General features: G+C 34.5%; 1 protein-coding gene across 2 annotated transcripts; it reads left to right on the forward strand.

The window, feature by feature from the left end:
- Window positions 1–14,267: 14,267 nt before the first annotated feature.
- Window positions 14,268–19,952, forward strand: LOC127093107 (protein GLUTELIN PRECURSOR ACCUMULATION 3). 2 transcript variants are annotated; one of them, XM_051032005.1, is made up of 15 exons: window positions 14,268–14,728; window positions 14,812–14,950; window positions 15,468–15,496; window positions 15,633–15,729; window positions 15,817–15,872; window positions 15,970–16,077; window positions 17,122–17,178; window positions 17,358–17,449; window positions 17,913–17,997; window positions 18,290–18,442; window positions 18,738–18,838; window positions 18,980–19,144; window positions 19,319–19,434; window positions 19,536–19,617; window positions 19,783–19,952. In XM_051032005.1, exons 1-15 carry the CDS (start codon window positions 14,569–14,571, stop codon window positions 19,843–19,845), a joined length of 1,503 nt encoding a protein of 500 aa, XP_050887962.1. In that variant the 5' UTR covers window positions 14,268–14,568; the 3' UTR covers window positions 19,846–19,952. The 2 variants fall into 2 exon arrangements, with proteins under 2 accessions (XP_050887962.1, XP_050887963.1); XM_051032006.1 differs by having other exon boundaries at window positions 19,322–19,434.
- Window positions 19,953–24,843: the final 4,891 nt, after the last annotated feature.

Below are 24,843 nucleotides of genomic sequence, written 5' to 3' on the forward strand. Positions count from 1 at the left end.
CTATGGCACGACGGAACAAGATCGTAACTAAGAACATAAAATTAAAATTAATCATGAAATGGTTGATAGGTAAGGTGAGAAATACTTATTAGGCTACAAGCCTACTGGTTTTCCTCATTCCAGATTTTTGGGACTTTTTTCTGTTCTTCTACAACTTCTCTACTTCCTTCACCCAACTTTGTTCAACCTAAGGAGGCAAGACACAGATCACCTCCTGGACAACATCATCATTTAATTCCAGCTTCTTTTTCTTTAGTTTTTAGGGAGGAAACAAAGGCCTTCTCGTGCTCATTCTTCAGAACACAATGTACCGAGATATTCAGAAGTGACAGAAATTGAATATTATATTTTGTTAGATCATGGGACATCTCAAATGTTTCGTACTTTTTCAACCAAATTGCATCAGGTGGCTTTGATGGAGGTCTTCTTAAGATATTTTCCTCATTGAGTTCTTCGCTATTCATGAACATAAACTTCCCAAACAACTGATCTTCCTTTGTTATCCTTACCCTTTGAGGGAATGATGAAGGTGTTATTTCTTACAAAATAATTCTTGATGCTCCAAATTCTAGCACGCCAGATGATATCTCTACATGTGGAAGTGATGTGACATAAGACTTCACCTTCTGCAGATTTAGATTTGATAAATTAGCAGCTTTTGTGACAATATCGGGTTGTTTAGCTTCAGCTTCTAGAGTGTCTTCTTCTAACATACCGGTTGGTTTTGGCTTCTCATACTCCATTGAGGTTAGAGTAGTAGAAATTTCACCAATTTGAGTCTCCAATTTTTTTATACTCTTCTCTTGATCTTGAAATTGTAACTTTGTTTCTTGCATGAAACTTTTCAAAATAGACTCCAACGTGTTGGTTCCATTAGTTGTCATACTTTCATTTGGAGCAGACCCAAGGTGGTTTCTCCATCCTCCACAAGAAAAATTATATTCATATGTTATGACATTCAGTGGTGCAAAAAGTGTCATGCCAAGTGGCTTCATTAAGGAATTCAACATATTATGTATTTCAGCGAGTTGAACAGCCAAAATAGTGGTTTGGCTGACCTCTATTTTGCAGAAATTAACCTACGTATGCAACACTTTTGCACATCTGTCGTGTCACAAATGTAAATTTTACAAACTTCAATGAAAAATCAAAATCTTAATGAAACAATCCTCGACAACAACACCAAAAACTTGATGGCTAATTTTTGTACGTGCAAGTATACACGGTCAAATTTGTAGCAAGTGATAAGAAAAAGTATTTATCCCACGGAGATTGTATTAAGCGCAATTACTTTAATACAAGAACTTTTAAAGTAAACATGAGCAAAGGTAATAAAATAATGGTGTGTGTCACGTGGTTAAGAAAGTGGAAAAAATATAGAAGATAATTAAGGTTTAACACAAAGCGAACAAATATGTTGGATAATGTTCCATTTAATAAATTCATCTAATGTATGATTTTGATATGTTTTGTCATAACATATGAGGTCAAAACATGGTCTTATGGTGTATCTCTACAACATCGGTAACATATACATAAAGTAAGGGGACAAATCTCTAAGCCTCACTTTTAACTTTAATGCATGTCTAGTTTTATTCTCAATGTTCTCTATGTTTGTAGCTCTTTATTTCCAAAGTATCTAATCTAATGAATATCTCTATCCTACTATTTTCAATCATATTTACTTATGAGTTCCACTTGTCAAAGGATTTCTCAACATTAACAAGTTGTTATCTACTCCCAAGGTGGCCATACAAAGGAATAAATATATGGCATAAATTAATATATGTAAAATATATCAAAACAACTCATTCATAACACTCAAAAGATTACTAATTCATTAAACTTCACATTATCGAACAAATCAAGTTTAGTTTATAATGAGAAGAATAAGCACAATACAGAAAGATCTTAAGCTAAACATTTCTAAGAAAAAAGATAGAAATGATAAACCTAAGGGTAACACTTTAATCACTTACAATTTGTTAATCAGCAAGTGACGTCCTACGTCACGCCTCTCAATGACTATTCGTCTTTCTTTATTACACTTATGCAGAATTTTCCAAGTTTCAGAACATTTTTCTTCATCGCACTGCAGTTGTATTTATAGAGGTCTCTCAACTACATATTGTGTCTCTTTGGTTCTTGGGCCTTTACAATGATCCATTATCTTAAGCCCAAAGAATAAAGCATATTCCTTTATGTTGTACTATGATAGTACACTGCATATAAGAGACAACATGACACTGTGGCAATATTGCAGCAACAACGGTAGTGCAATATCAATTTTAATAATATATATGATACTTATTAAGAAAGTTCTAAAAAAATCAGAAATTGATATCTTGGTCTGAGAAAACAACTTTACAAACATATATCATAGACTATGTTTGTAATGTTTGTATAAACAATAAAAATTTGAACCACAATTATGAGTAATTTTTCCAGATATTCTTAAAATTATATTCTTAATTTTGCTACTACAGGAGCATATTCAAGAAACATAATAATTTATCTTTTAATTTTCTTTGCTCTAACTTATACTTAGATCAAATTGATTTTATCAAATTTAATCACATTCTAATTATTTAGTTCTAGTGAAATTCAACCACAATTTACTATGACAAAGGTCAATAAAAATAATTATCTCTCACATACTATGACAAACGTCAATTTACTATGACAAAGGTCAATAAAAAAGTTATTTGTTGGACAGTCATTCATGAATCTTTTAAGAATTCTTAAGGAATCATATATTATATATCTTCAAATAAAGATAATTATTTTTTCGTACAATCCTTCACGGATACTTCATTGTATAGTTATGAAGAAGATGATAAACTCTAACAATAAGAACTACATAGATGATTTTTGTTAAGAAATATCATAGTATGTGAGCAATATTTATTTTAAACCTTTAACTCTTTAGGAATTATATATCACAAATGATCTTCGTGATGATCAAAAATAAATTATTCTTTACACAATCCTTTTAGGATACTGCATAAAAAAATCATCAAAATCATGTCACAAATCTTCCTATCAATAAATAAAAATAATTCTTCAAGCAATCCTTCTGAGATATTTTAACATTATTCACATAATTCTTCCGGGATATTTTAACATTATTCACATAATCCTTCTGGGATGCATTTTATTCATGCAATGCAATCCTTTAGGAATGCATGAAAATCACAATTGATATTTTTATAAAAATTGACCGATGATTATTTGATCAATCCTTCTGAAATGCTCTAATATTAAATTTTGAGTTCTTTATGAATTATATATCACGAATAATTTCATAAATCAAGATTAACATTTCAAGATTTTCAAATCCTATAGGGATGCTTAAATATGAATTCTTCAAGAATTCAATAATGATAGACAACCTTAAAAATATAATTGTGTTAACTAAACAAAATTATTAATAAAGTTTTATACAAAAATATAATAGAGTAACACATTTAAAATTTAATCTACAAGATAAAGAAAAAAAATATTACAAACTTACTCGATAGAGAAGAAATAAAATTATGCAAATTGATCATAAAACCACTCAGTTGGTTAGAGCATCGTGCTAATAACAAAGAAAAAAAGATTAGAGAGCAAAGAATAAAAATCTGTATTGTATTCTTATCAAGTGTGTCATTTACATTGCAATATAAGTCATATTTATAGGACATTGCAAGAACATGAATAATATACCAATATCAAATACATTTAATCATAGAATTAAAGTATATTAAATTATTAAGGAAAACAGACATCCATGTTAACTATTATTCATAACAAATTTCATTATTATTATTTAATAAATTAAATATATTTGGCTAAATTATAGTTTTTGTCTCCCTAATTTGTTCGGCTCACGAATTCAATCACTTTATTTAGTTTTTAAATAATTTTGATCTTCATCACCAATTCTAATATAAAGAAAACACTAGAGTAACTTTTTTAATTAGTGACAAATACTTGATGGTGTGTAATGACACATATGAATTTTTAATTTGTCATTTCATTTTTTTAGTTAAACTAAAACAAATTATTTAAATAACAAAAATGAAAAATACAACATTCATCGTGTTATTCCATTGTTTTATACCTTTGCCATAAGTTCTTTAATCTTATTCGTTGTCATCTACATTCGACATTCAATCATCTCCATTTATTTAACTCATTTGTATCCCTTCTGAATGACATATGAGTCATTGCAAATATCTAACAACCTCTCTCATTTTAGGAGGACAAGGATACAATATTATTGTGGGTTGGATTCACCACTTGTGACTGTACAAAGAATTCTGAATTTCAAGAGGAACTTCTACGAATGTGGGTTGTACAAGGTACATCTTAATCTCTAATTTTTTTATTTTGTATATTAATCTTCTCAATCCCTAATTTTTGGATAATCTATAATTTTCAAATATTTATTATGCATTCTTTTTGTGTATTATTTCATTACAAGGAATGAAATGATTTTTATTTTTGACTGGTGTGATCACTGGATGAGAGAACTTTCATAGGAAGTGAGTAATTAACCTTTAAAAAGGTTAATGATTTGAAGAAGAATGACAGTTTAGCGAAGAAGATTGATGATGATTTGAAGATGAAGATCAAGTTTTTAGATTTTGTTTTATTTTCGGTTTTGATCATCTTGTTGATCACATAAAAATCTTGATTGGCCAGTGTAATTCTGCATTATTGGATTTTGATTATGTCAATGTGTTGTTGTGTTGTTAATAGTTTAATGTAATGTTGTTTTTAATTTAATGTAATTATGTTAAGAATTAATGGAATGACGTGATGTTATTTTGGTCATTGTGTTATGTTGTTATACTACTAAACAAAAATTGGATATGCTAAACTAAAGTGAAATTGTTATGATGTTAATATTTTTGTAGTAATTGAGTTAAATATGACTTATATTGTTAACATTGTCAAGTAATTGATGAAACACATTAAACCATTTTGTTAATAAAAGAATTACTCACAAGTGCACTATTACACAAACAGGATTACTCACAAAAATGAAGTGATCCTTTTAAACATGCACATATTTAAACCAAAACAAAAAAAGGTGATCTATTACACACAAAAAGTATTAAACTATTACACAAAAAAAGAATATTGTACTACATGTTTAATCTAGTTTATTTGTGTTTATCGCATTTGTGATCCATGTGTTATCACAATGGGTGTTTCTTTAGTTGATGATCTCATTTACTTCTTAGCCTTGTTGCTACCTTTAGGAAATTATCGATTTTCCATTGTTTTCCTTTTGCACATATAAAAGTATGCCCAAAATTCTGACAACTTTTATATTTTATAATTGTCAAATTTCTAAGCAGGATCGTCTTAAAGGGTGTGGAAGACGGGCTACCTCACAGGGCCTCAAAATTGTCAGAGTTAAACTATAACTAAGTAGGGTCTCATAAAATATTTTTCAAGTTAAATCATGACTAAGTAGGGTCTCTATTTGTTTTGGCAAGGTTGAACTATAGCTAAGTTACACTGAGACAACTTTGTTCCTATGTAGTATATTGTCAGAACATGGTTCATCATTAGCTTTGCTTCTCTTCTTCTTGGGGCTACTCAGAGCTTTTCTCGGCTGGTGGATTAATTGGTTCCCCAATCTCTTCAACTCTCTACATATGAATCACACAAGCCCGATGTATTCTGAAGTGTTTTCCAATCATCTTAAATATCTCTAAAGGTTGTCCAAATTCCAAAAACTCCAAGGAGTTTCAACCATTGTGTCTCTAAATTTTATAAGAAATCCTAACCCATCTCTTTATCTTTAGCGGTAAAGTTATAAAGTTTGTCTAAAAAGGAATGAAAGTGATACATATTTATAACAACTCAAATTCAACATATCCTTAACGTGACAAAAAAGAACCCATCAACTTTTTAAATAAAAAAGATTTTAAATTTCTTATAATACTTTATATATTAATTTATAATATTATAAGTATTATCTTATTTTTGTATTGATTTAGAATATTATAACATATAATATCTTTTATATTAATTTAAAGCATATATCAGTATTTATAAATTAAAGTAATTTTTTTTATTATCTTATAACATTAATGAACGAATTCACGAACTAAACCAATCAAACTTAATACCTGCAATTCCTCTGGATTAGACTGTCGCCCGTTGAACCTGCCTCTACAGTTTTGATGTCTTCCTTCAACATATTTGCTATTTTCCAAATATTTGATTTTTGAAAATCTCGAAACATTTTCTCTTTCTCTTCATTACTCAAAGGTTTGAATGCATGCTTATACAATGCCCGTCTTGACTTGAAACCATCGTGATGCCAATTTACCCATTAACTACCTTATGGATCTCTTTCATGTTGAATCACTTTTCAACAACCTTGATCAAGTTCGAGCCACATATGAACTTTGAACTTTCCATTTGCATCCACTTGCTTCTAATCACTATTTCCTTCTTAGGTAATATAACAAACTCACAAACATGTTTCTTCAACCATCTTTGACTCTCGTTGCTTTTAAATGGCTCCCTAAATGTAGTTGTTTTTGAGTTTTGCAACTCTTCATCCATATTAAAGGCATAATACCCAATGTCAACATAACCATCCCTTTGAGACATTACAATCTTCCTGCTTATCTTATCATGAGTCAAATGTTAATCAAAAGCCTATTAATAATTCCATAACTATTACTACTAGTATTCTGTAGTAATAAACTTCACCTCAAATTGAGTATTCTCCTCCATGGTTTCTAAAAGCTTTATCTTCGGGTCTTTACTTTTATTCCCCTTATGGGTATCACTAAAAATAACACACCTGTCATTGATGAACTTTAATCCTCCAAGTTCCCCTCCCAATAACTCATAACGTTTCCCACCTCTTGATGACCATTGATGACAAAATCCATAACTTTGTCATTAAGCTAGATTAGTTGATTTGCGAAATAAGAAAACTCTGGTGACCTTCGATAATAGTAGTTTTCAAGTTTCCCACTATAAACTACGCTAGATGTTTGGAAGTTTATTCCTTTAAATGAACATATGCTGTCCATGTAAGCTACTTTTGCACCAATCTTACCCCATAATGTCTATGACAAATCTACGGTAACATGCGTTTTTATCCACTGTCTTATACAAAACTCGTTAAAGTTCTTTGATAAAACCTTCATGTATCCACCTAGCCTTTACTTCAAATTGCATAGCTTGTTATTATTATGAAAATCTTTAATAGTTAATGATTAATGAACAAAAACATTAGAACCTTCTACAATATACAAGCCACATATTTTAGACCCTTTACATATCCTCACTTGACCATGTGAAATCTTTAACACTGCATGTTCAACTCTAATACAATAGCCTAGTTCATCAAACATGTTTATGGCTAACAAATTTCGATTGAGCTCTAGAACATATCTCACGCTGTGAAAAACAAAATCACGATCGTTGAACATTTTAAATCTGGGTCTAGCAATTCCATAATCCTTGCAAGCCTTATTATCACCAAGGAGAACTATTCCACCTTGGTTGAGCTTCAAAGTATCAAAATATTATTTTCTTGTAAACATGTGAATGAGAAACGCGAGTCTATAACCCAACTATCCCCAGTCTCCAAAATCGACACCACTAATGCACCAACACTCTCATAATTAGCCTCATCTCAAGCAACTGCAATATGAACAGAAACATCACTACTCCTCGTATTAGGATAATTCCTAATGAAATGACTGGTATTCTAATAAGTAAGCCATTTCAAAATTTAACTTGCCAAACCTCTTTGATTTATACATACTTCTATGCTCACTTCCTCGTCTCCAGCAACTCAAGCCTTCAATATCGTCAATTTCCATATTTGAAAATTATTTAGATTTTATAACCATATAGACTTCATCCAAAGTAACGGTACTTTCATTACCATAAATAAGAGCATCCTCAAAATGCTCTAAGATTTGGGTAATGAGATTAAAAAGAGTAGTGGCTTGTAATCATCATCAATTTCACCTAAACATTCTCAATATCATCAATAATCTTGTAAAATTTTGTCAACTGATCCATTATGGATTTGTTTTCTACCATTCATAATGAATAGATTTGTTGTTTCAGACACAACCTATAAGCTAAAGACATGTCACATACAATGATTTAAATTTTGTCCACATCAAAGTCGTAGTGTTCTTCCTAGTTACTTCCCTTAAAACTTTATCCACGAGGCACAAGATAATGACACACATGGTCTTATCCACCACCTATGCCTTCTCTGTTTGTCATAGACGTGCATACATATATACCTTTCAACGCTTCAATATACTTCTCTTTAGTTAAATTTTGTTGCATATTCACTTTTCACAACTTAAAGTTTTTGTCTTGGCAAAACTTTTCTATCTCTCATTTAACCATGGTGCTCACTTATGATTTATGAACAATACTTATTTACCCCCATGGTGGACGCCACTTGTTGTGAAAAACTAGTAGAATAATTTAAGATCACTTATGAAGAATTGTTAAAAGTTTCAAACATACAAAGAGATTTAGTGTGTGGAGACAAAGAACAATGACAAGCAAAATAAATGACCTAAAGCAACAAAATAATATGACAAAAGTGAAATCAAATCCACAACAAGGCCTAAGAAGATAAATGACAAGAAACACAATAATTTGTTTATCCAGTTCAATCAAACAATCTACTACGAGGGAGGGAGAAACTCTCCAATTCACTATACTTCAAAAAGTTATTATAAAAGATTACAAATGAGTTACAAAATAGTCACCCAAGTTCAAAAATTAAATCTTATTTTTATCCAATTACTTCTCAATCTCTAAAATTTTCTACTTATGAATCACATAAGCTCAAGGTGTTTATAAGTGTTTATCAATCCCCCTAGATGCCTCTAAAGATTTTCTAAATTTTAAGAACTACAAGGAATTTCAACCACTCTTTCTCTATCATAGTACAACTTAAAGCAAAAATGGTGTCCTCACAGTTAGCCTGATGGGTTATGGCACGACGAAACAAGACCGTAACTAAGAACATAAAATTAAAATTAATCATGAAATGGTTGATAGGTAAGGTGAGAAATACTTATTATGCAACAAGCCTAATGGTTTTCCTCATTCCAGATTTTTGGGACTTTTTTCTGTTCTTCTACAACTTCTCTACTTCCTTCACCCAACTTTGTTCAACCTAAGGAGGCAAGACACAGGTCACCTCCTGGACAACATCATCATTTAATTCCAGCTTCTTTTTCTTTAGTTTTTAGGGAGGAAAAAAGGCCTTCTCGTGCTCATTCTTCAGAACACAATGTATCAAAATATTCAGAAGTGACAGAAATTGAATATTATATTTTGTTAGATCATGGGACATCTTAAATGTTTCGTAATTCTTCAACCAAATTGCATCAGGTGGCTTTGATGGAGGTCTTCTTAAGATATTTTCCTCATTAAGTTCTTCACTATTCATGAACATAAACTTCCCAAACAACTGATCTTCCCTGGTTATCCTTATCCTTTGAGGGAATGGGGAAGGTGTTATTTCTTAAAAAATAATTCTTGATGCTCCAACTTCTAGCACGTCAGATGATGTCTCTACAGGTGGAAGTGACATGACATAAGACTTCAACTTCTGCAGATTTGGATTTGATAAGTTAGCAGCTTTTGTGATAATATCGGGTTGTTTAGCTTCAGCTTCTAGAGTGTCTTCTTCTAACATACCGGTTGGTTTTGGCTTCTCATACTCCATTGAGGTTAGAGTAGTAAAAATTTCACCAATTTGAGTCTCCAAATTTTTTATACTCTCCTCTTGATCTTGAAATTGTAACTTTGTTTCTTGCATTAAACTTTTCAAAATAGACTCCAACGTGTTGGTTCCATTAGTTGTCATACTTTCATTTGGAGCAGGCCCAAGGTGGTTTCTCCATCCTCCACAAGAAAAATTATATTCATATGTTATGACATTCAGTGGTGCAAAAAGTGTCATGCCAAGTGGCTTTATTAAGGAATTCAACATATTATGTATTTCAGCGAGTTAAACAACCAAAGTAGTGGTTTGTCTGACCTCTATTCTGCATAAATTAACCTAGGTATGCAGCACTTTTGCACACCTGTCGTGTCACAAATGTAAATTTTGCAAACTTCAATGAAAAATAAAAATCTTAATGAAACAATCCCTGACAACAGCGTCGAAAACTTGTTGGCTAATTTTTGTACGTGCAAGTATACACGGTCAAATTTGTAGCAAGTGATAAGAAAAAGTATTGATCTCACGGAGATTGTATTAAGCATAATTATTTTCATACAAGAACTTTTAAAGTAAACATGAGCAAAGGTAATAAAATAATGGTGTGTGTCACGTGGTTAAGAAAGTGGAAACAATATAGAAGATGATTAAGGTTTAACACAAAGCGAACAAATATTTTGGATAATGTTCCATTTAATGAATTCATGTAATGTATGATTCTGATATGTGTTGTCATGACATATGAGGTCAGAACATGGTCTTATGGTGTATCTCTACAACATCGATAACATATATACTAAAGTAAGGGGACAAATCTCTAAGCCTCACTTGTAACTTTAATGCATGTCTAGTTTCATTTTGAATGTTCTCTATGCTTGTAGCTCTTTATTTCCAAAGTATCTAATCTAATGAATATCTCTATCCTACTATTTTCAATCATATTTACTTATGAGTTCCACTTGTCAAAGGATTTCTCAACATTAACAAGTTGTTATCTACTCCCAAGGTGGCCATACAAAGGGTTAAATATATGACATAAATTCACATATGTAAAATATATCAAGACAACTCATTCATAACACTCAAAAGATTACTAATTCATTAAACTTCACACTATCGAACAAATCAAGTTTAGTTTATAATGAGAAGAATAAGCACAATACAGAAAGATCTTAAGCTAAACATTTCTAAGAAAAAAGATAGAAATGATAAACCTAAGGGTAACACTTTAATCACTTGTAATTTGTTAATCAGCAAGTGACGTCCTACGTCACGCCTCTCAATGACTATTCGTCTTCCTTTATTACATTTATGCAGAATTTTCCAAGTTTCAGAACATTTTTCTTCATCGCACTGCAGTTGTATTTATAGAGGTCTCTCAACTACATATTGTGTCTCTTTGGTTCTTGGGCCTTTACAATGATCCATTATCTTAAGCCCAAAGAATAAAGCATATTCCTTTATGTTGTACTATGATAGTACAATGCATATAAGAGACAACATGACACTGTGAAAATATTGCAACAACAACAGTAGTGCAAGAGCAGTAATGGTACAATAATAATAACAAACTTTGACAGCTTTTCATAAATTTGTCTTATAACATTTTCATTCTTATCCATTCATTTTCTCCTTTGTATTGCAGTGTTTCATCCTTATCCATTCATTTTCTCTAACTCATCCCCATTTTCTTCTCAAATCTTTGCCACGTCAGCATTAATACTGAATTCAAATACTCATATCAGCATCTTCTGGCTCAAAGCCTGTTGAGTATGGGTTATAACTTTTTGGCTTGAGACTTCCTGGTATGACATAACTCGTCACAAAAGTTGATTCTGCACAAGCATAAAATACATAAAATTAATAATAGAGAGCACCTAATATGCTTATCACAAAGTATAAGTATATCTTGGATAAGGTTTAACACAAAGCGAACATAAAACATAATTAAATGACATTACTCAAGATATACATTATCCTAAAATTCAAATATAAAATGATTAAATATCTCACATAAAATGAGTTATAAGTTGGATTATCCCAAATTACAATGCAAATATCTTGGTTATGAATCCCCAAGATTCCCAATGCTGAGACCATTGACCAATACATGCTCATAGCCCTTGCAAATTTCAAACAAAAAATTGTCACCAAGATAATTGCTGACGGATTGGCTAAGGTTCTTCCATCCATCATCTCTCCTGAGCAAAAGGCTTTCATTTAAGGCAAGAACATTAAAGATTGCACATTCCTTACCTCACATGCAATCAACCTTCTCAACAATAGAAGTCATGCTGGAAACTTAGCAATGAAGGTAGATATCTCAAAGACTTTTGATACAATAAGCCGGAGTTTCGTGGTTAAATTTTTGAAGGCTTTTGGGTCATTTGACAAGTTTTTCCATTGGATCCTAGTCATTTTGGAATTTGCCTTGAATTCATTTTCCATCAATGGAGTTCAAAGAGGATACTTCCATTGTCAGAGGGGTGTTAGGCAGAGGGACCCTCTCTCCCCTCATCTCTTTTTCCTGACAGAGGGTGTTTTAAGCAGAGGGATCATGCAACTTATTAACAACCAAAAAATCAAGTTGATCAAGACAAATACAAATTCTATATTTCCTTCTCGCGCCCCTATGCAAATGGCATTATGCTATTCTGCAAAGGAGACATTAAAACCATAAAAGGGATCAATAATTTGTTCACTAGTTATACTTCTTTATCTAGCGAGCAGATACACCATGTTAAGTCCATTATTTATGTTGGTTCCATGACACACCAAAGACACATTCACATTGCACATTATTTGGGTTTTACGGTTGGTGTGACTCCTTTCATATACTTAGGAGTTCCAATGTTCAAAGGAAAGCCCAAGCCAATTCACTTTTAGTTCATAGCTGACATGATTAGAGCCAAATTGGCTGCTTATAAAGCTAGTTTACTTTCAATAGCTGGAAGATTATAGATGGTGAAATCAGTTATTCAAAGTATAGTACTCCGGTGCCTTCCATATCTCTATCATGAAGAGTATCGAGAAGTGGGTAAGGAATATCATCTGGAGTTGGGAGATGGACAAGAGACATTTGGTAACAATGGATTGACATAGGTGTTGTAAGACTTCTGAGAAAATATGATACCTTACATGATTGTCATCTCTAATGACTTTGTTATCAGAGACAAAGTCATTAAAGATGACAATCATGTAAGGCATCATATTTTCTCCTCTCTTTAGAGTGGTATGAAAGGCTCATTTGAAGAGGTAAAACTTAACACTAGATGAATGATTGGAGATGGAAACATAATTAAGTTCTGGTTGGATTGTTGGAATGAATGTCCTCTGATTGACACTTTAGGAATCACATACCCGAACCAACAATTTCTTAAGGAAAATGCTAGCTCTTATATTTTTAATCATCAATGGCATCTCCCCATGTCCCTTCAATTGGCCTATCCTTCCCTCACTTTTATTCTCAATCAAACTCACATTCCAATAGAGGATATGGAGGATAAATGTATTTGAAATCTCTTTGAGAATGGTGAGCTTACTCTCAAGAGGGCCTATGACTATAAAGATGATTCTTCCCAAGTGGTTTATTGGGGAAAGATCATTTGAAATGTTCACATTACACCTTCAAGATCACTTTTGTTTTGGAGATTTATCCATAACAGGTTGCATACTGATGACTACTTAGCCACAAGGGGTCTGCATTCTCCTTATATGTGCAACATCTGTTTGCAACACTCTGAATCCTCTTATCATCTATTTTTCAGGTGTCATTTTGCAGGCAAACTTTGGAGGATCTTTGCCTCATTTTTCAATCAAAACATTTTCTTCGTGGAAGACATTTGGAATGCGTTGAACAAACCTTGGTCTGACCAATGCATAATGCTTGTTATCTCGGCTGTAACCAACACAATAAACAATATTTGGCAAGCAAGAAACAATGTCTGGTTCAAGGGGATCAAAACTCACTAGAAATTGGTAATCAACTCAATTAATTAAGAGGTGTCTTTCACATGGAATTCAACTCCCAAAACTTGTTCAAATTCTGTCTTGGACTTTAGGATCATGAAATTTTTTGATGTCAATCTCCATCCTCCTAAGAATCAGGTTATTAGAGAATTCCTATGGCACCCTCCGATTGTGAATTGGGTCAAGTGTAATGTCAACAAACCTACAAAGGAATTTTCAAGGATCATAACGCCAATCATTCAAGTAGTTTCTCTTTGAACATTGAATCGGAGAATGCTCTATATACATAAGCTTACATGTGCCATTATTACTTAAATTTCAAAAGGATAAATTGAACGCATCTATGGCTGGAAATCATATTCAAAATTGATAGTCTTAACTTTTACAAAACCTTACATTGTTTTGTGGAGGATGGGAAAATGCATTATATTACACTAAGTCCATTTCTTTTTTAATTACTCACAATTTTAACGAGGGAAATCACTGTGCCAATATATTAACTAACATCAACTTACATATATAGGATTTTATACTTGATGGAATGTTGATTTTATATTTGATAGAATGTTGTTCATAGAAACATCCTTATGCAATTTGCTCGTAACTTTATTGGGCTTCTTTATTATAGAGTTTTTCATTGAAAGATTTTGATTAAATCTCCTCTCAATTTTTATCTCTGTATAAAAGTATTTTTTTTCTTTTAATATATTTTTTTTGTGGCTCTGACCATCTTTTCCCAAAAAAAGAAGAAAGAAATTAAACCAAGTAAAAACGACCATTGAAAGAAGGTTGAAACAGTAAATACATTACACGAGCTTTGATCTGTCATCGTGATCGGAATCGGAAAACTGAAAGAAAACAACAAAATGTATTACTGGGTCGGAGCTACATCTTCTGATTACGCCGGAACTCCTCCCCAACCTCGCAGTGGTCATTCTGCTGTTAACATCGGCAAATCCAAGGTTGTCGTCTTCGGCGGTCTTGTCGATAAGAAGTTTCTCAGTGATATCCTTGTCTATGATATTGGTTGGTAACCCTTTTCTCTCTTCTTTTTTGGGGTTTTGTCAAAATTGGGGATTTCATTCGTTTTTATTGTTGCAATTTTTCAGAGGCCAAGCTATGGTACAAACCAGAGTGCACTGGAAGTGATTCGGATGGACATGTGGGTCCCAGTCCACGAGCATTTCATGTTGCTGTTTCCATTGATTGTCACATGTTTATTTTTGGTGGCCGTTCTGGGGGTCAAAGGTCAAGTTTCTGTTTTAGTGTTTTATTTCATATGGTTTGTTTGGATTGGCTTGTTTAAGTTAAGTTTATTCATTGACATAAGCACTTGTGAAACTTTGTGAAAGTGTTTATGAGAACAACTTATGATGATAAGTTCACAAGCTGTTTTTCAGCTTATTTGGATGAACTTTTAGGGATGGTGAATGAAAACAACTTGTAGCTTATATGACAACAATTTTAACTTTATTTTACTTTTTATTATATAAATAGTGTATATATAAAGCACTTATACGATGCATGCTTAACTAAACTGATTATCCAAACAAGGCCTTACTCCATCTTATCATTCCATGTTTTGTTCACCATTCATAGTACATTGAGAAAGAGTTGTTCTTGATTATTATATTGTTAATATTAGATTTAAGTAAAATAATATTTGTTGTCATCGTTTTATTCATCTCAACTCTCATTCGTTTACTATGTATGCTTTATGTGTGTGTGCGTGTTTGGTTCTCACTATAATGTTTGAATTGGACAGGTTGGGAGACTTTTGGGTTTTGGATACTGGTATGAAACTTTCTATTATATTTGTAGGATTTATTGTCTGTGATAACTTTCATTTCGAGACTAGATGTGTTTGGAATTAAGACTAATGCTTTCTTGGCATGTTGGTGTCTTGAATGAACGATGTTGTTTAATCAAGATATATGGCAATGGTCGGAACTATCTGGCTTTGGTGACTTGCCTTCGCCGCGAGATTTTTCTGCAGCTTCATCTATTGGGAACCGGAAGATTGTTATGTGAGACATATAACATTCAATTTGACTACTTGTACCACTTGGTTGAATTAGGATTAAATTTAAACTGTTTGTTTGATAATGATGCAGGTATGGTGGATGGGATGGAAAAAGGTGGCTATCCGATGTTTATGTTTTGGACACAAGTATTTTCCTCTCTCTGGGATTTAATTTTATCTCTTAAACACACATTTGATTTTATGCATTGAAACAAGTGGGAACACCATCTTCTTACTTTTGTAGTATCCCTCGAGTGGACGGAGCTCTCAGTTTCTGGAACATTGCCACAACCTAGGTGTGGCCATACTGCCACAATGGTCGAAAAGCGGTTGCTTGTTTATGGGGGAAGAGGTGAGGTCTCATAATTCTCCTTGTTTAAGAATTGATTTGCTTGTATGATGAGATCTTTTATGAGTTTATATCAGTCTCTTATTCCAAACTGAATAGGCAAGTATTTACAGATGCCCTTAGGGCATTTTCTAAGAAATCAAAAGCAGGATGCATTTATTGGACTGAAAAAACACTTGGGTGTTACTTGGCAATTTCCATGCGTGAAGAGCATTTCATCTCGTGATTATTTCTGTATTCTGTTTTTCAATTTTCATTTTGTTTCTGTTTTGTGATTTTCCATGTTAAAGAAGCATGTCTTTATTTCTCAAATAATGATCAATACGTGCAACTAGGTGCACCTCATCATTTTCACTATTATCTTCACATCATTTTAGGAGAAGTTTGGCACTTCTCTCTGGGTTTGACTTTATTGGCAATCTTAGAATTTGGGTTGGGCCTAACTCAACCCTTACTAATCCGGCTTTTAAGGTGAAGACTAGTACCATCACTTATAAACAATTGAACACATTGTCTAGCCTTATCTCTTCCATTGCGGGACTTAACATGCAAGATTGATGAAATTTCAGATTTGTATGAGGTATGTGCATATTTTCCTTAATGGAACTAAGAAAATTGAACTTTGAAGTGTTGGTCAATTTTTTTTCCATATTCAAAGTAATCTGATGAGCTTCATAAACCCACTGAAACTCCATAGTTATTCTAAGGTGTAGCCTCTTTCCCTTGCACATCTGTCATGATAAAGTTAACTTCTGAATCAACATCTTTTCTTTAGGATAGTCTCTTTGAGGTCTTATAAGCACTGAGCGTGTCCTTTTCTAGAGACAGGAATGGCCCCTCCAGTCCGAAAAATCGTGTTGCTTTGATTTCTCTCACTTACCTGCAAATAAATAACCATTGCGGATAAACGGAGGGACCCACTTAGTGGGATAAAGCTTGGTTGTTGCGGATAAATGGAAGGAACATATATATTAATTGCTGCAGATGCAATTTCAATCTCATACAAAATTATTAATTGAAATGACTGTTCTTGCCTGACTTTGATAGGAGGAGGTGGACCAATCATGGGTGATTTGTGGGCATTGAAGGGCCTTATTGACGAAGGTATGCATTTTTTTTACCATTTTGAATTCTTTGTTTTATTTTATTTTCTCTGGAGCAAATCTTATGGTTCATACTTTCTCTCATCTTTCATACACTTTTTCTATTCTAAATTTAATTATTAGTGGCTCCTTATTCAATTGGGTTATGTACTTATAGTTTGTATGTGTTGTGGAGGGAAGAGAATGAAACACCCGGGTGGACTCAATTAAAGCTTCCAGGTCAAGCGCCTTCCCCTCGTTGTGGCCAAACAGTTACAAATGCAGGACACTATGTAATCACATTTGCTTTATTCTGATTTCTCTTTCTAGTTTTGCTGTTTTTTTATATTGCTTTTAGTCTTTTACTGCCAAAAATTGATGTTTGTAGTTTTGTACCATTCCTACTTCATCTTGTAGTAAAATAACATAATGAAATTAACAAAACTACCACTAACACTAACAGCTACGTACGCCCGTTCACTAACAAATACTGCTCATTACTGATTGTCAGTTATGCAAAGCTAGCATAACTGACTGGAAGACTCTAGAACACTTCACGGTATTCCTGATCTAGATCATCTGGTCAGTCGTGACTTGTGAAGGTGGCCGAGGGTCTGCTGCTAGTAATAAAGAAAAACTAACTCTTATCCCACAAAGCTTGTTAATCCATCCATATGATTACATGAGTTTACTGCTTTAACTTGGAATCCTGTCATTTGTTTGTTTGTTTTATTTATGTTGGAGGGGATTTTGCAGTTGTTGATGTTTGGAGGGCATGGGACCGGTGGATGGTTGAGTCGTTATGATATCTACTATAACGATTGCATTGTGTTGGACAGAGGTGAGAATTTCCACTCTGCTTATCTGGCTTTCATCTCATGAATTTAGCATATCTTTGAATGAAAAGTTGTGTATGTCACATGTTTAACTTTTGCTGAAGAGTCAAGTTTGCAAAATATGGTATCAAGATGCATTATTTTGAAACAAATCGCACACATTATTCTTTCTTTTGGTTTAAACTATGGCAAGGTCATGCATTTAATCTATAAGATTTTATTGGAGAAATGGCAAATGCTAAGTTCAATTACTTAAATTGCTAGGTAGGCTAATTGTTTGTTCTTCTGTTCATACAGTTTCAGCACAGTGGAAGCGGCTGTCTATAGGCAATGAACCCCCTCCTGCCCGTGCATACCACTCTATGACAGCTATTGGTTCACGGTATCTGCTAATCGGCGGCTTTGATGGAAAATCAACTTATGGCGAGCCATGGTGGTTAGTCCCACAAGGTATTCATTGTGCTTTGAAGGTCGTCAAACTTATATTCTTATTGTTAAATTCAAGTATTTGCTTCAAGTACTTTTCACTGATTAACTATGCCAACACGGGTTTTTAACTGTTTTGTTTAGCAATGACTTCTTCGCAAGCCAGATTTTGTGTCAAACAATAATGTGTTACTGCTTAAATGTAGAAGATTTTGAAGCAGAAACCTTTCAATCTCATAAGAGAACTGTTAAAAGAACTGAACAATCAACCGTCAAAGGCACAAAAACTAAATTCTCGACTTCTTTGCTTGTTTTACAGATGACCCAATTGCAAATAGAGTAACTGCATCTCCACCCAGAAATATTCCTGAAAGTAACGATGCAGCGTCACTTAATGGTAATTTTCAACCTCAATTCAAGGTATTGGTTAAACTCGTATTTCCCTATCTTCTTGGTTACTTCTGCGTCTTCTCGATATTCCTCTTAATTTGAACATAATATTAAAAAATAAGGTTAAATACGAAAGTCAGTAGTTATAATACTCTTCACTTATTATGTCAGGAAAACGAAACAGATAAATTTCCTCTCTCAGAATTGCAACAGAGATTGCAAATATCAGTTTCACAGTCCAATTCTAATCTTCCAATTGTGAATGAGTTGGAAGACAAAGAGCTTCTTGAATTAGCATCAAGATTAGCAGGTGAAAATGTTTCTGCAAGTTCACCGGTAAAGTAAAACATTCCTTTAATCATGTAAATCTTTTATGTTGGGAACATTCCTTTAATCATGTAAATCTTTTCTATATGTTGGAAAAATTCCTTTAATCATGTAAATCTTTTCTATATGTCGGTCGCATTGTAGTAGTAATTTGATTGTAGTAGTATTTCATTTCCCAATAAGAAGGCAATTGAGGAACTTCGCGGACACTGGAAGCAAGCTGAACCAAATATGATCAAACTCAAAGAGCTTGGACCGTTGCTTCGGGATTACCAACGTCTAATTCACCGGCTTCATCTGTAAGAACTCCATTGTTTATCCATTTCTTTCTTGACTATTTCAACTTTAGTATATCCAGGCTTATGAAGTTTATTACCAATTTTATTTATAATTTGATTAGAGGAACGAGTGCATCTGAAGAGCAACCTGGATTTGATGAACATGTGATGCATCGATTTTATCATGTCAAAAACGTTTCTCAGGTAACTTTTTGTGGTTAAATGGATTATAACTTTTCATTTTAAAATAAGAGTTAATTCCATTATATTTCATTAGTAATATTCTGAGTACCTATAAAAACAATATCAAAACTATATGAGCATTACCATTTTTAATTTTCTGATTGTCTTTCTTGACTCTTGTTGCAGTTGCGAATGGATGATATACCAAAACTTTTGGCTGAGTACAAACAGATTCCTGTATTAAACTAGTATTTATGATTGCTTCTCCAATTTTATTTTGTTTTGGAATTTGTTTAACTTTTGATAAAAAACACATAAAAATAATTTCCTATTTAATATATATTTTTTAAAACTAACATAGTGGAATATGAATTATTAATTCTATTCTATTATTTGAATATTTTATGAGAAATACGGCCAGAAAAATAGAAGCTATTATTGCAAAGGAAAAGAGAGGATGAAACATTTAAAAGTGATAATAAATAAAAATATGGATGAAAAGGATATTGTGCGGGTTGAAAAGTGGTATCCCTGCGAGGGTAGATGATATTCAGAGACCTACTCGCAGAGAATATTCAGAGACCTTAGTAGGTGTATAACAATTATATGGTGATTGACGCTTGACCACGGCGACAATAAGCCCTATATGGTGATGTTACAATGGTTTTAGAGGATTTACTCGCGTGAGGTGAGAGGTTATGTGTATAAACGTTTTTTGGGTGTTACGACTAAGTTATGATTTGTCATTTTCTCCCTTTAGGGGAGAAGTATATATAGGGTCCTTTTGGGCCTAGGGTTTAAGAAACTCTTAGAGGTAATAATCGTTCTCCCATTATAGGAGATTATTGACTACCGATTTTTCAAGGAGCCGCTAGGAGGGGACCTTCGAGTCGTCCCCTGCTTGGGACTCTCACATATATAACACAGTACACAGTCTCTTAAGCATAAGAGCTTATAAAAGGTAAAGTGCTTTTAAGGTTTCCTTTGTTTGGGCAACAAGTCTCTCAATTTGGGGTGAGTCCTTCGTCTAAAGGCAAACTTTTTAACGAGAGGCGAGTCCCTCAGTTTGGGATGAGTCCCTCGGCTGAAGGTGGTCATTTTAACGAGAGACGGGTCCCTCAGCTTGTGGCGAGGGCGAGTTCCTCAACTGAATATGGTCTTTTAACGAGAGATGAGTCCACCAGCTTGAGGCGAGTCCCTCGGCTGAAGGCGACCCTTTTAATAGAGGTGGGTCCCTCAAATTGGGGCGAGTCCCTCGGCTGAAGGCAACCCTTTTTCAATGTGAGGTGGGTACCTCCTTTCATTTATATAAGACTTCTTATTGAGGGGCGAGTCATTTCCTCTTTTCAGATGTCTCTTGATTAGCTAGAATGTCAATCGAGAATGTCAATCAATCATTCAGATGATCACACTTATTTCTATTTAATATAAACAATGATGTCCTATTTTTCGAGACCTTAAACACTAGTGGCACATGTCAGCAGTGTGTCAAGTTTTTCAAAATTACGGGGAGCCTAAAAGATCCTTTGTAGTTTTAAACCCTTTATAAAAGTTTCTCTTCCACTTCTCCGCTCTATTTTGCTTCCACGATTTCTATAGGCTCATTTGGATTACTCACCTCTTCTTCACCCCTGATTCTTCATTCACAAACTTGTTTAAGGTATGAATTTCGTCTTCATTCCCTCTCCCGAAAGTGGGTAGGATTTATGAAGAATTGTTCGAAATATGGTTTAGATTAATGTAAAGTTGCAGGTTTTGAGGGCTATAGTCACCCCTTTGACGATTGCGATAGTGATGGTGATTTCTTTTTGTTCTATTGTTTTCCCAGGGACAAAAAGATAATGGTTGCCTCTTCCGTCGTGCCCAAGGATGTTGGAAACATCGGACGTTGTTACACTTCTGTTGAGGGCATTCACGCTCCCACCCCCTTTCTCCAAGGAGTTTCTTGGTGACTACCAGGCTCTCCGATCTAAATTATCTAACATAATTGTAAGCATGAAGGATAACCTTATGTTTAGGGCATTGATGCTAAAAGACGTTGATCAAGAGAGGCGGGACAGGGCTGAGAAGATGTAGGAGAAGCTCCAGAAGTATGCTAATAGTTATAATGACAACCAGAGGTTGCTGAAGGCCCTACAAAAAGACAAGGAAACCTAGGAGAAAAAGCTGGCAGATGTGGAGGCCAAGGCTGCGAAGATCGCTACTAAGGAGAAATCTATGCATGAGTCCTAGGAGTCCTTGGACGTCGCCCTCACATCTAAAAATGATATAGAAAGGCAAGTGTCAGAGCTTAATGATGAGTTGGTGTCGACCTCTAGCGTTTACTTTGAGCGGGCCAAAAACCCGTTTTTCCTTTTCTATCGCGAGTTGGATATGAGCAAATTATACTTCCTTCAAGCCGTCAAAGATGGCAAGTTAGTGGATGAAGAGGTAATGGCCTCTCTAGAGCCTAAAGGTTCGGTTCCCGCAAGTGACACATAGGGCGTGGAAGGAGGTAAGTTCGAAGCCCCTCAATCGAAGGAAGCCGCCAGGATGAAGGTAGCCTATGAGGAGGAGAGTTGATGGTTTTGAATTTTCTTGTAGTGTTTCTTGATCCCTAGTGGCATTTCATTATATTTCCTTGCCCACTTGGGGGCTTTTTGTAATTGTTAAAACAACGACACCCGTTTGGGACCTCTTTTATGCTACTTGCTTTTTACTGTTACTTTTCTTCGTACCCATTTATCCATGATTGTTTTCAAGCCCTTGATTTGGGGCATACCTACTGCTTCCCCTTTAGAGGGAACAACAAGGATCACTTATCGGAGTTTAGTGATTTCATAGGCCTAGAGGACGGTAAGGATCCTAGCTAGGGATTCGACGATTTGGTTGCCATTAAGGACAACGAGGATCCCACTTAGGTGTCCCACGTCTCAATTGCCACTTGGGGCGACAAAGATCCCACTTTAGGGATCCAACAATTGATTGCCCATAAGGGGGGCAAGGATCCTACTTTAGGGATCCAACATTTCAATTGCCACTAAGGGCGACAAGGATCCCTTTTAGGGATCCAACGTTTTGATTGCCCATAAGGGCGACAATGATCCACCTTTAGGGATCCATCATTTCAATTGCCATTTAAGGCGACAAGTGTTGATATTTGTAAATATAGTATTACGAATATGTGTATATCAAATAGTCCCAAATCGACTATATCATGTAATTAGTTATAATCTCTCTATATATAATAAAGTCTCCGTAGTGCTTTTCAAGACACACGGTTTATTCAAATGTCTCTTAGTCTCCTAACTTAACATGGTATCAGAGCCTCGTTTAAGATCCGGTGGGCCACCTACTATGGTTTCCATTATCGGGCCACCCACCATTTATTTTCGCGCTCCAGATGTCCAGTCCTGGGCGTGAGGGGGTGTGTTAAGAGTCCCACATCGGACAATATATGGCCTGAACATGACTTTATAAGTGGGGACAACCCCCGCCTACCAACTGGTTTTGTAGGGTTGAGTTAGGCTTAACCACATTCTTAACATGGTATTTTGGAAGAAACAGGTTTGTTGAATGATAAACCAGCTGATACTCCTATGGATCCAAGTGTCAAACTACTACCCAATCAGGGGGAGCCTTTATCTGACTCAGGAAGGTATAGAAGATTGATTGGAAAGTTGAATCATCTCACCGTCATTCGTCTAGACATTTCTTTTGCAATTAGTGTCGTAAGTCAGTTCTTAAACTCCCCTTGTCAGGAACACATGGATGTTGTTATCCGGATTCTGAGATACATCAAATGTGCTCCAGGAAAAGGTCTAGTTTATGAAAATAAAGGACATACTCAGATAGTTGGATACTCCGATGCTGATTGGGCAGGGTCACCCATTGATAGACGATCCACCTCTGGGTATTGTGTACTTGTTGGAGGAAACCTTATATCCTGGAAAAGTAAGAAACAAAACGTAGTTGCAAGATCAAGCGCCGATGCAGAGTATAGGGCCATGGCAATGGCAACATGTGAACTTATTTGGTTAAAACAGTTGCTCAAGGAACTTCAAATTGAAGAAGCAAGACCAATGACACTTATTTGTGATAATCAAGCCGCATTGCACATTGCTTCAAATCCAGTCTTCCATGAGAGGACCAAACATATTGAGATAGACTATCACTTTATCAGAGAGAAAATTGAATCAGGTGACATCGTCACAAACTTTGTCAACTCTAATGATCAATTGGCAGACGTGTTTACAAAATCTCTGCGAAGTCCTAGAACTAATTATATATGTAACAAGCTTGGTGCATTTGACTTATATGCTCAAGCTTGAGGGGGAGTGTTGATATTTGTAAATATAGTATTAAGAATATGTGTATATCAAATAGTCCCACATCGACTATATCATGTAATTAGTTATAATCTCTCTATATATAATAAAGTCTCCGTAGTACTTTTCAAGACACACGGTTTATTCAAATGTCTCTTAGTCTCCTAATTCAACAACAAGGATCCTCTTAAGGATCCAACGTTTTGATTTCCTTATAAGGGCGACAAGGATCCTCTTTTAGAGATCTAGCATTTTAATTGTCCGTAAGGGCGACAATGGTCCTCTTTAGGGATCCAACATTTCAATTACCACTAATGGTGGTAAGGATCCCTCTTAGGGATCCAACATTTAGATTATCCATAAGGGCGGCAAGGATCCTCCTTCAGGATTCAAAATTTCCATTGCCACTAAGAGCGACAAGGATCCCACTTTAGGGATCCAACAATTGGATCGTCTCTAAGGGCAACCTTCTCCAAAACTCTTATGTTCCTGCAAAAAAGAAAGAGACAACAAATGCAATTCTACAGAATAATAAAATGAGAGGCCTCATTAAAAACCCTCAATCCCTACAAGGTACATAAGGAAAAGAGCGCAAAAAAATAATACTATGTCCTTACAAGCGACAAAGATATAATACCCGCCTATAAAAATCAATTGAACAGTTAATTAAAAATAAAGAAAACAATCAAGTGACGATAAAAAGAGTAACACTGAGGGGCATTCCCCTTCGACTTTCAATTCTTGATCCTTTCTCTGGCTAGAGGGCGAACCTCCTTGCCTTTACAAGCATCTCCTGACAGTCTTATTCCTGAGTCCGCCTTCCTTGTCTTCACGCCTAGAGTACAAACCCTTTTCAGCTTAAGGCTCTCCGCATAACACTTCCTGACAATTTCCTGATCTCCTTGAACGACTCCAACTCGCCCGCCAGAGAACAACTACT

The sequence above is a fragment of the Lathyrus oleraceus genome, chromosome 6 (genome assembly GCF_024323335.1).
Source record: "Lathyrus oleraceus cultivar Zhongwan6 chromosome 6, CAAS_Psat_ZW6_1.0, whole genome shotgun sequence".
Lineage (NCBI taxonomy): Eukaryota > Viridiplantae > Streptophyta > Magnoliopsida > Fabales > Fabaceae > Lathyrus > Lathyrus oleraceus.

Coding starts and splice junctions, on each gene's coding strand:
- LOC127093107 (XM_051032005.1), top strand. CDS start 14,569: ATGTATTACTGGGTCGGAGCTACATCTTCTGATTACGCCGGAACTCCT. Junction 17,450..17,912: donor TTACAAATGCAGGACACTAT/GTAATCACATTT, acceptor GGGATTTTGCAG/TTGTTGATGTTTGGAGGGCA. Junction 19,618..19,782: donor ATGTCAAAAACGTTTCTCAG/GTAACTTTTTGT, acceptor CTCTTGTTGCAG/TTGCGAATGGATGATATACC.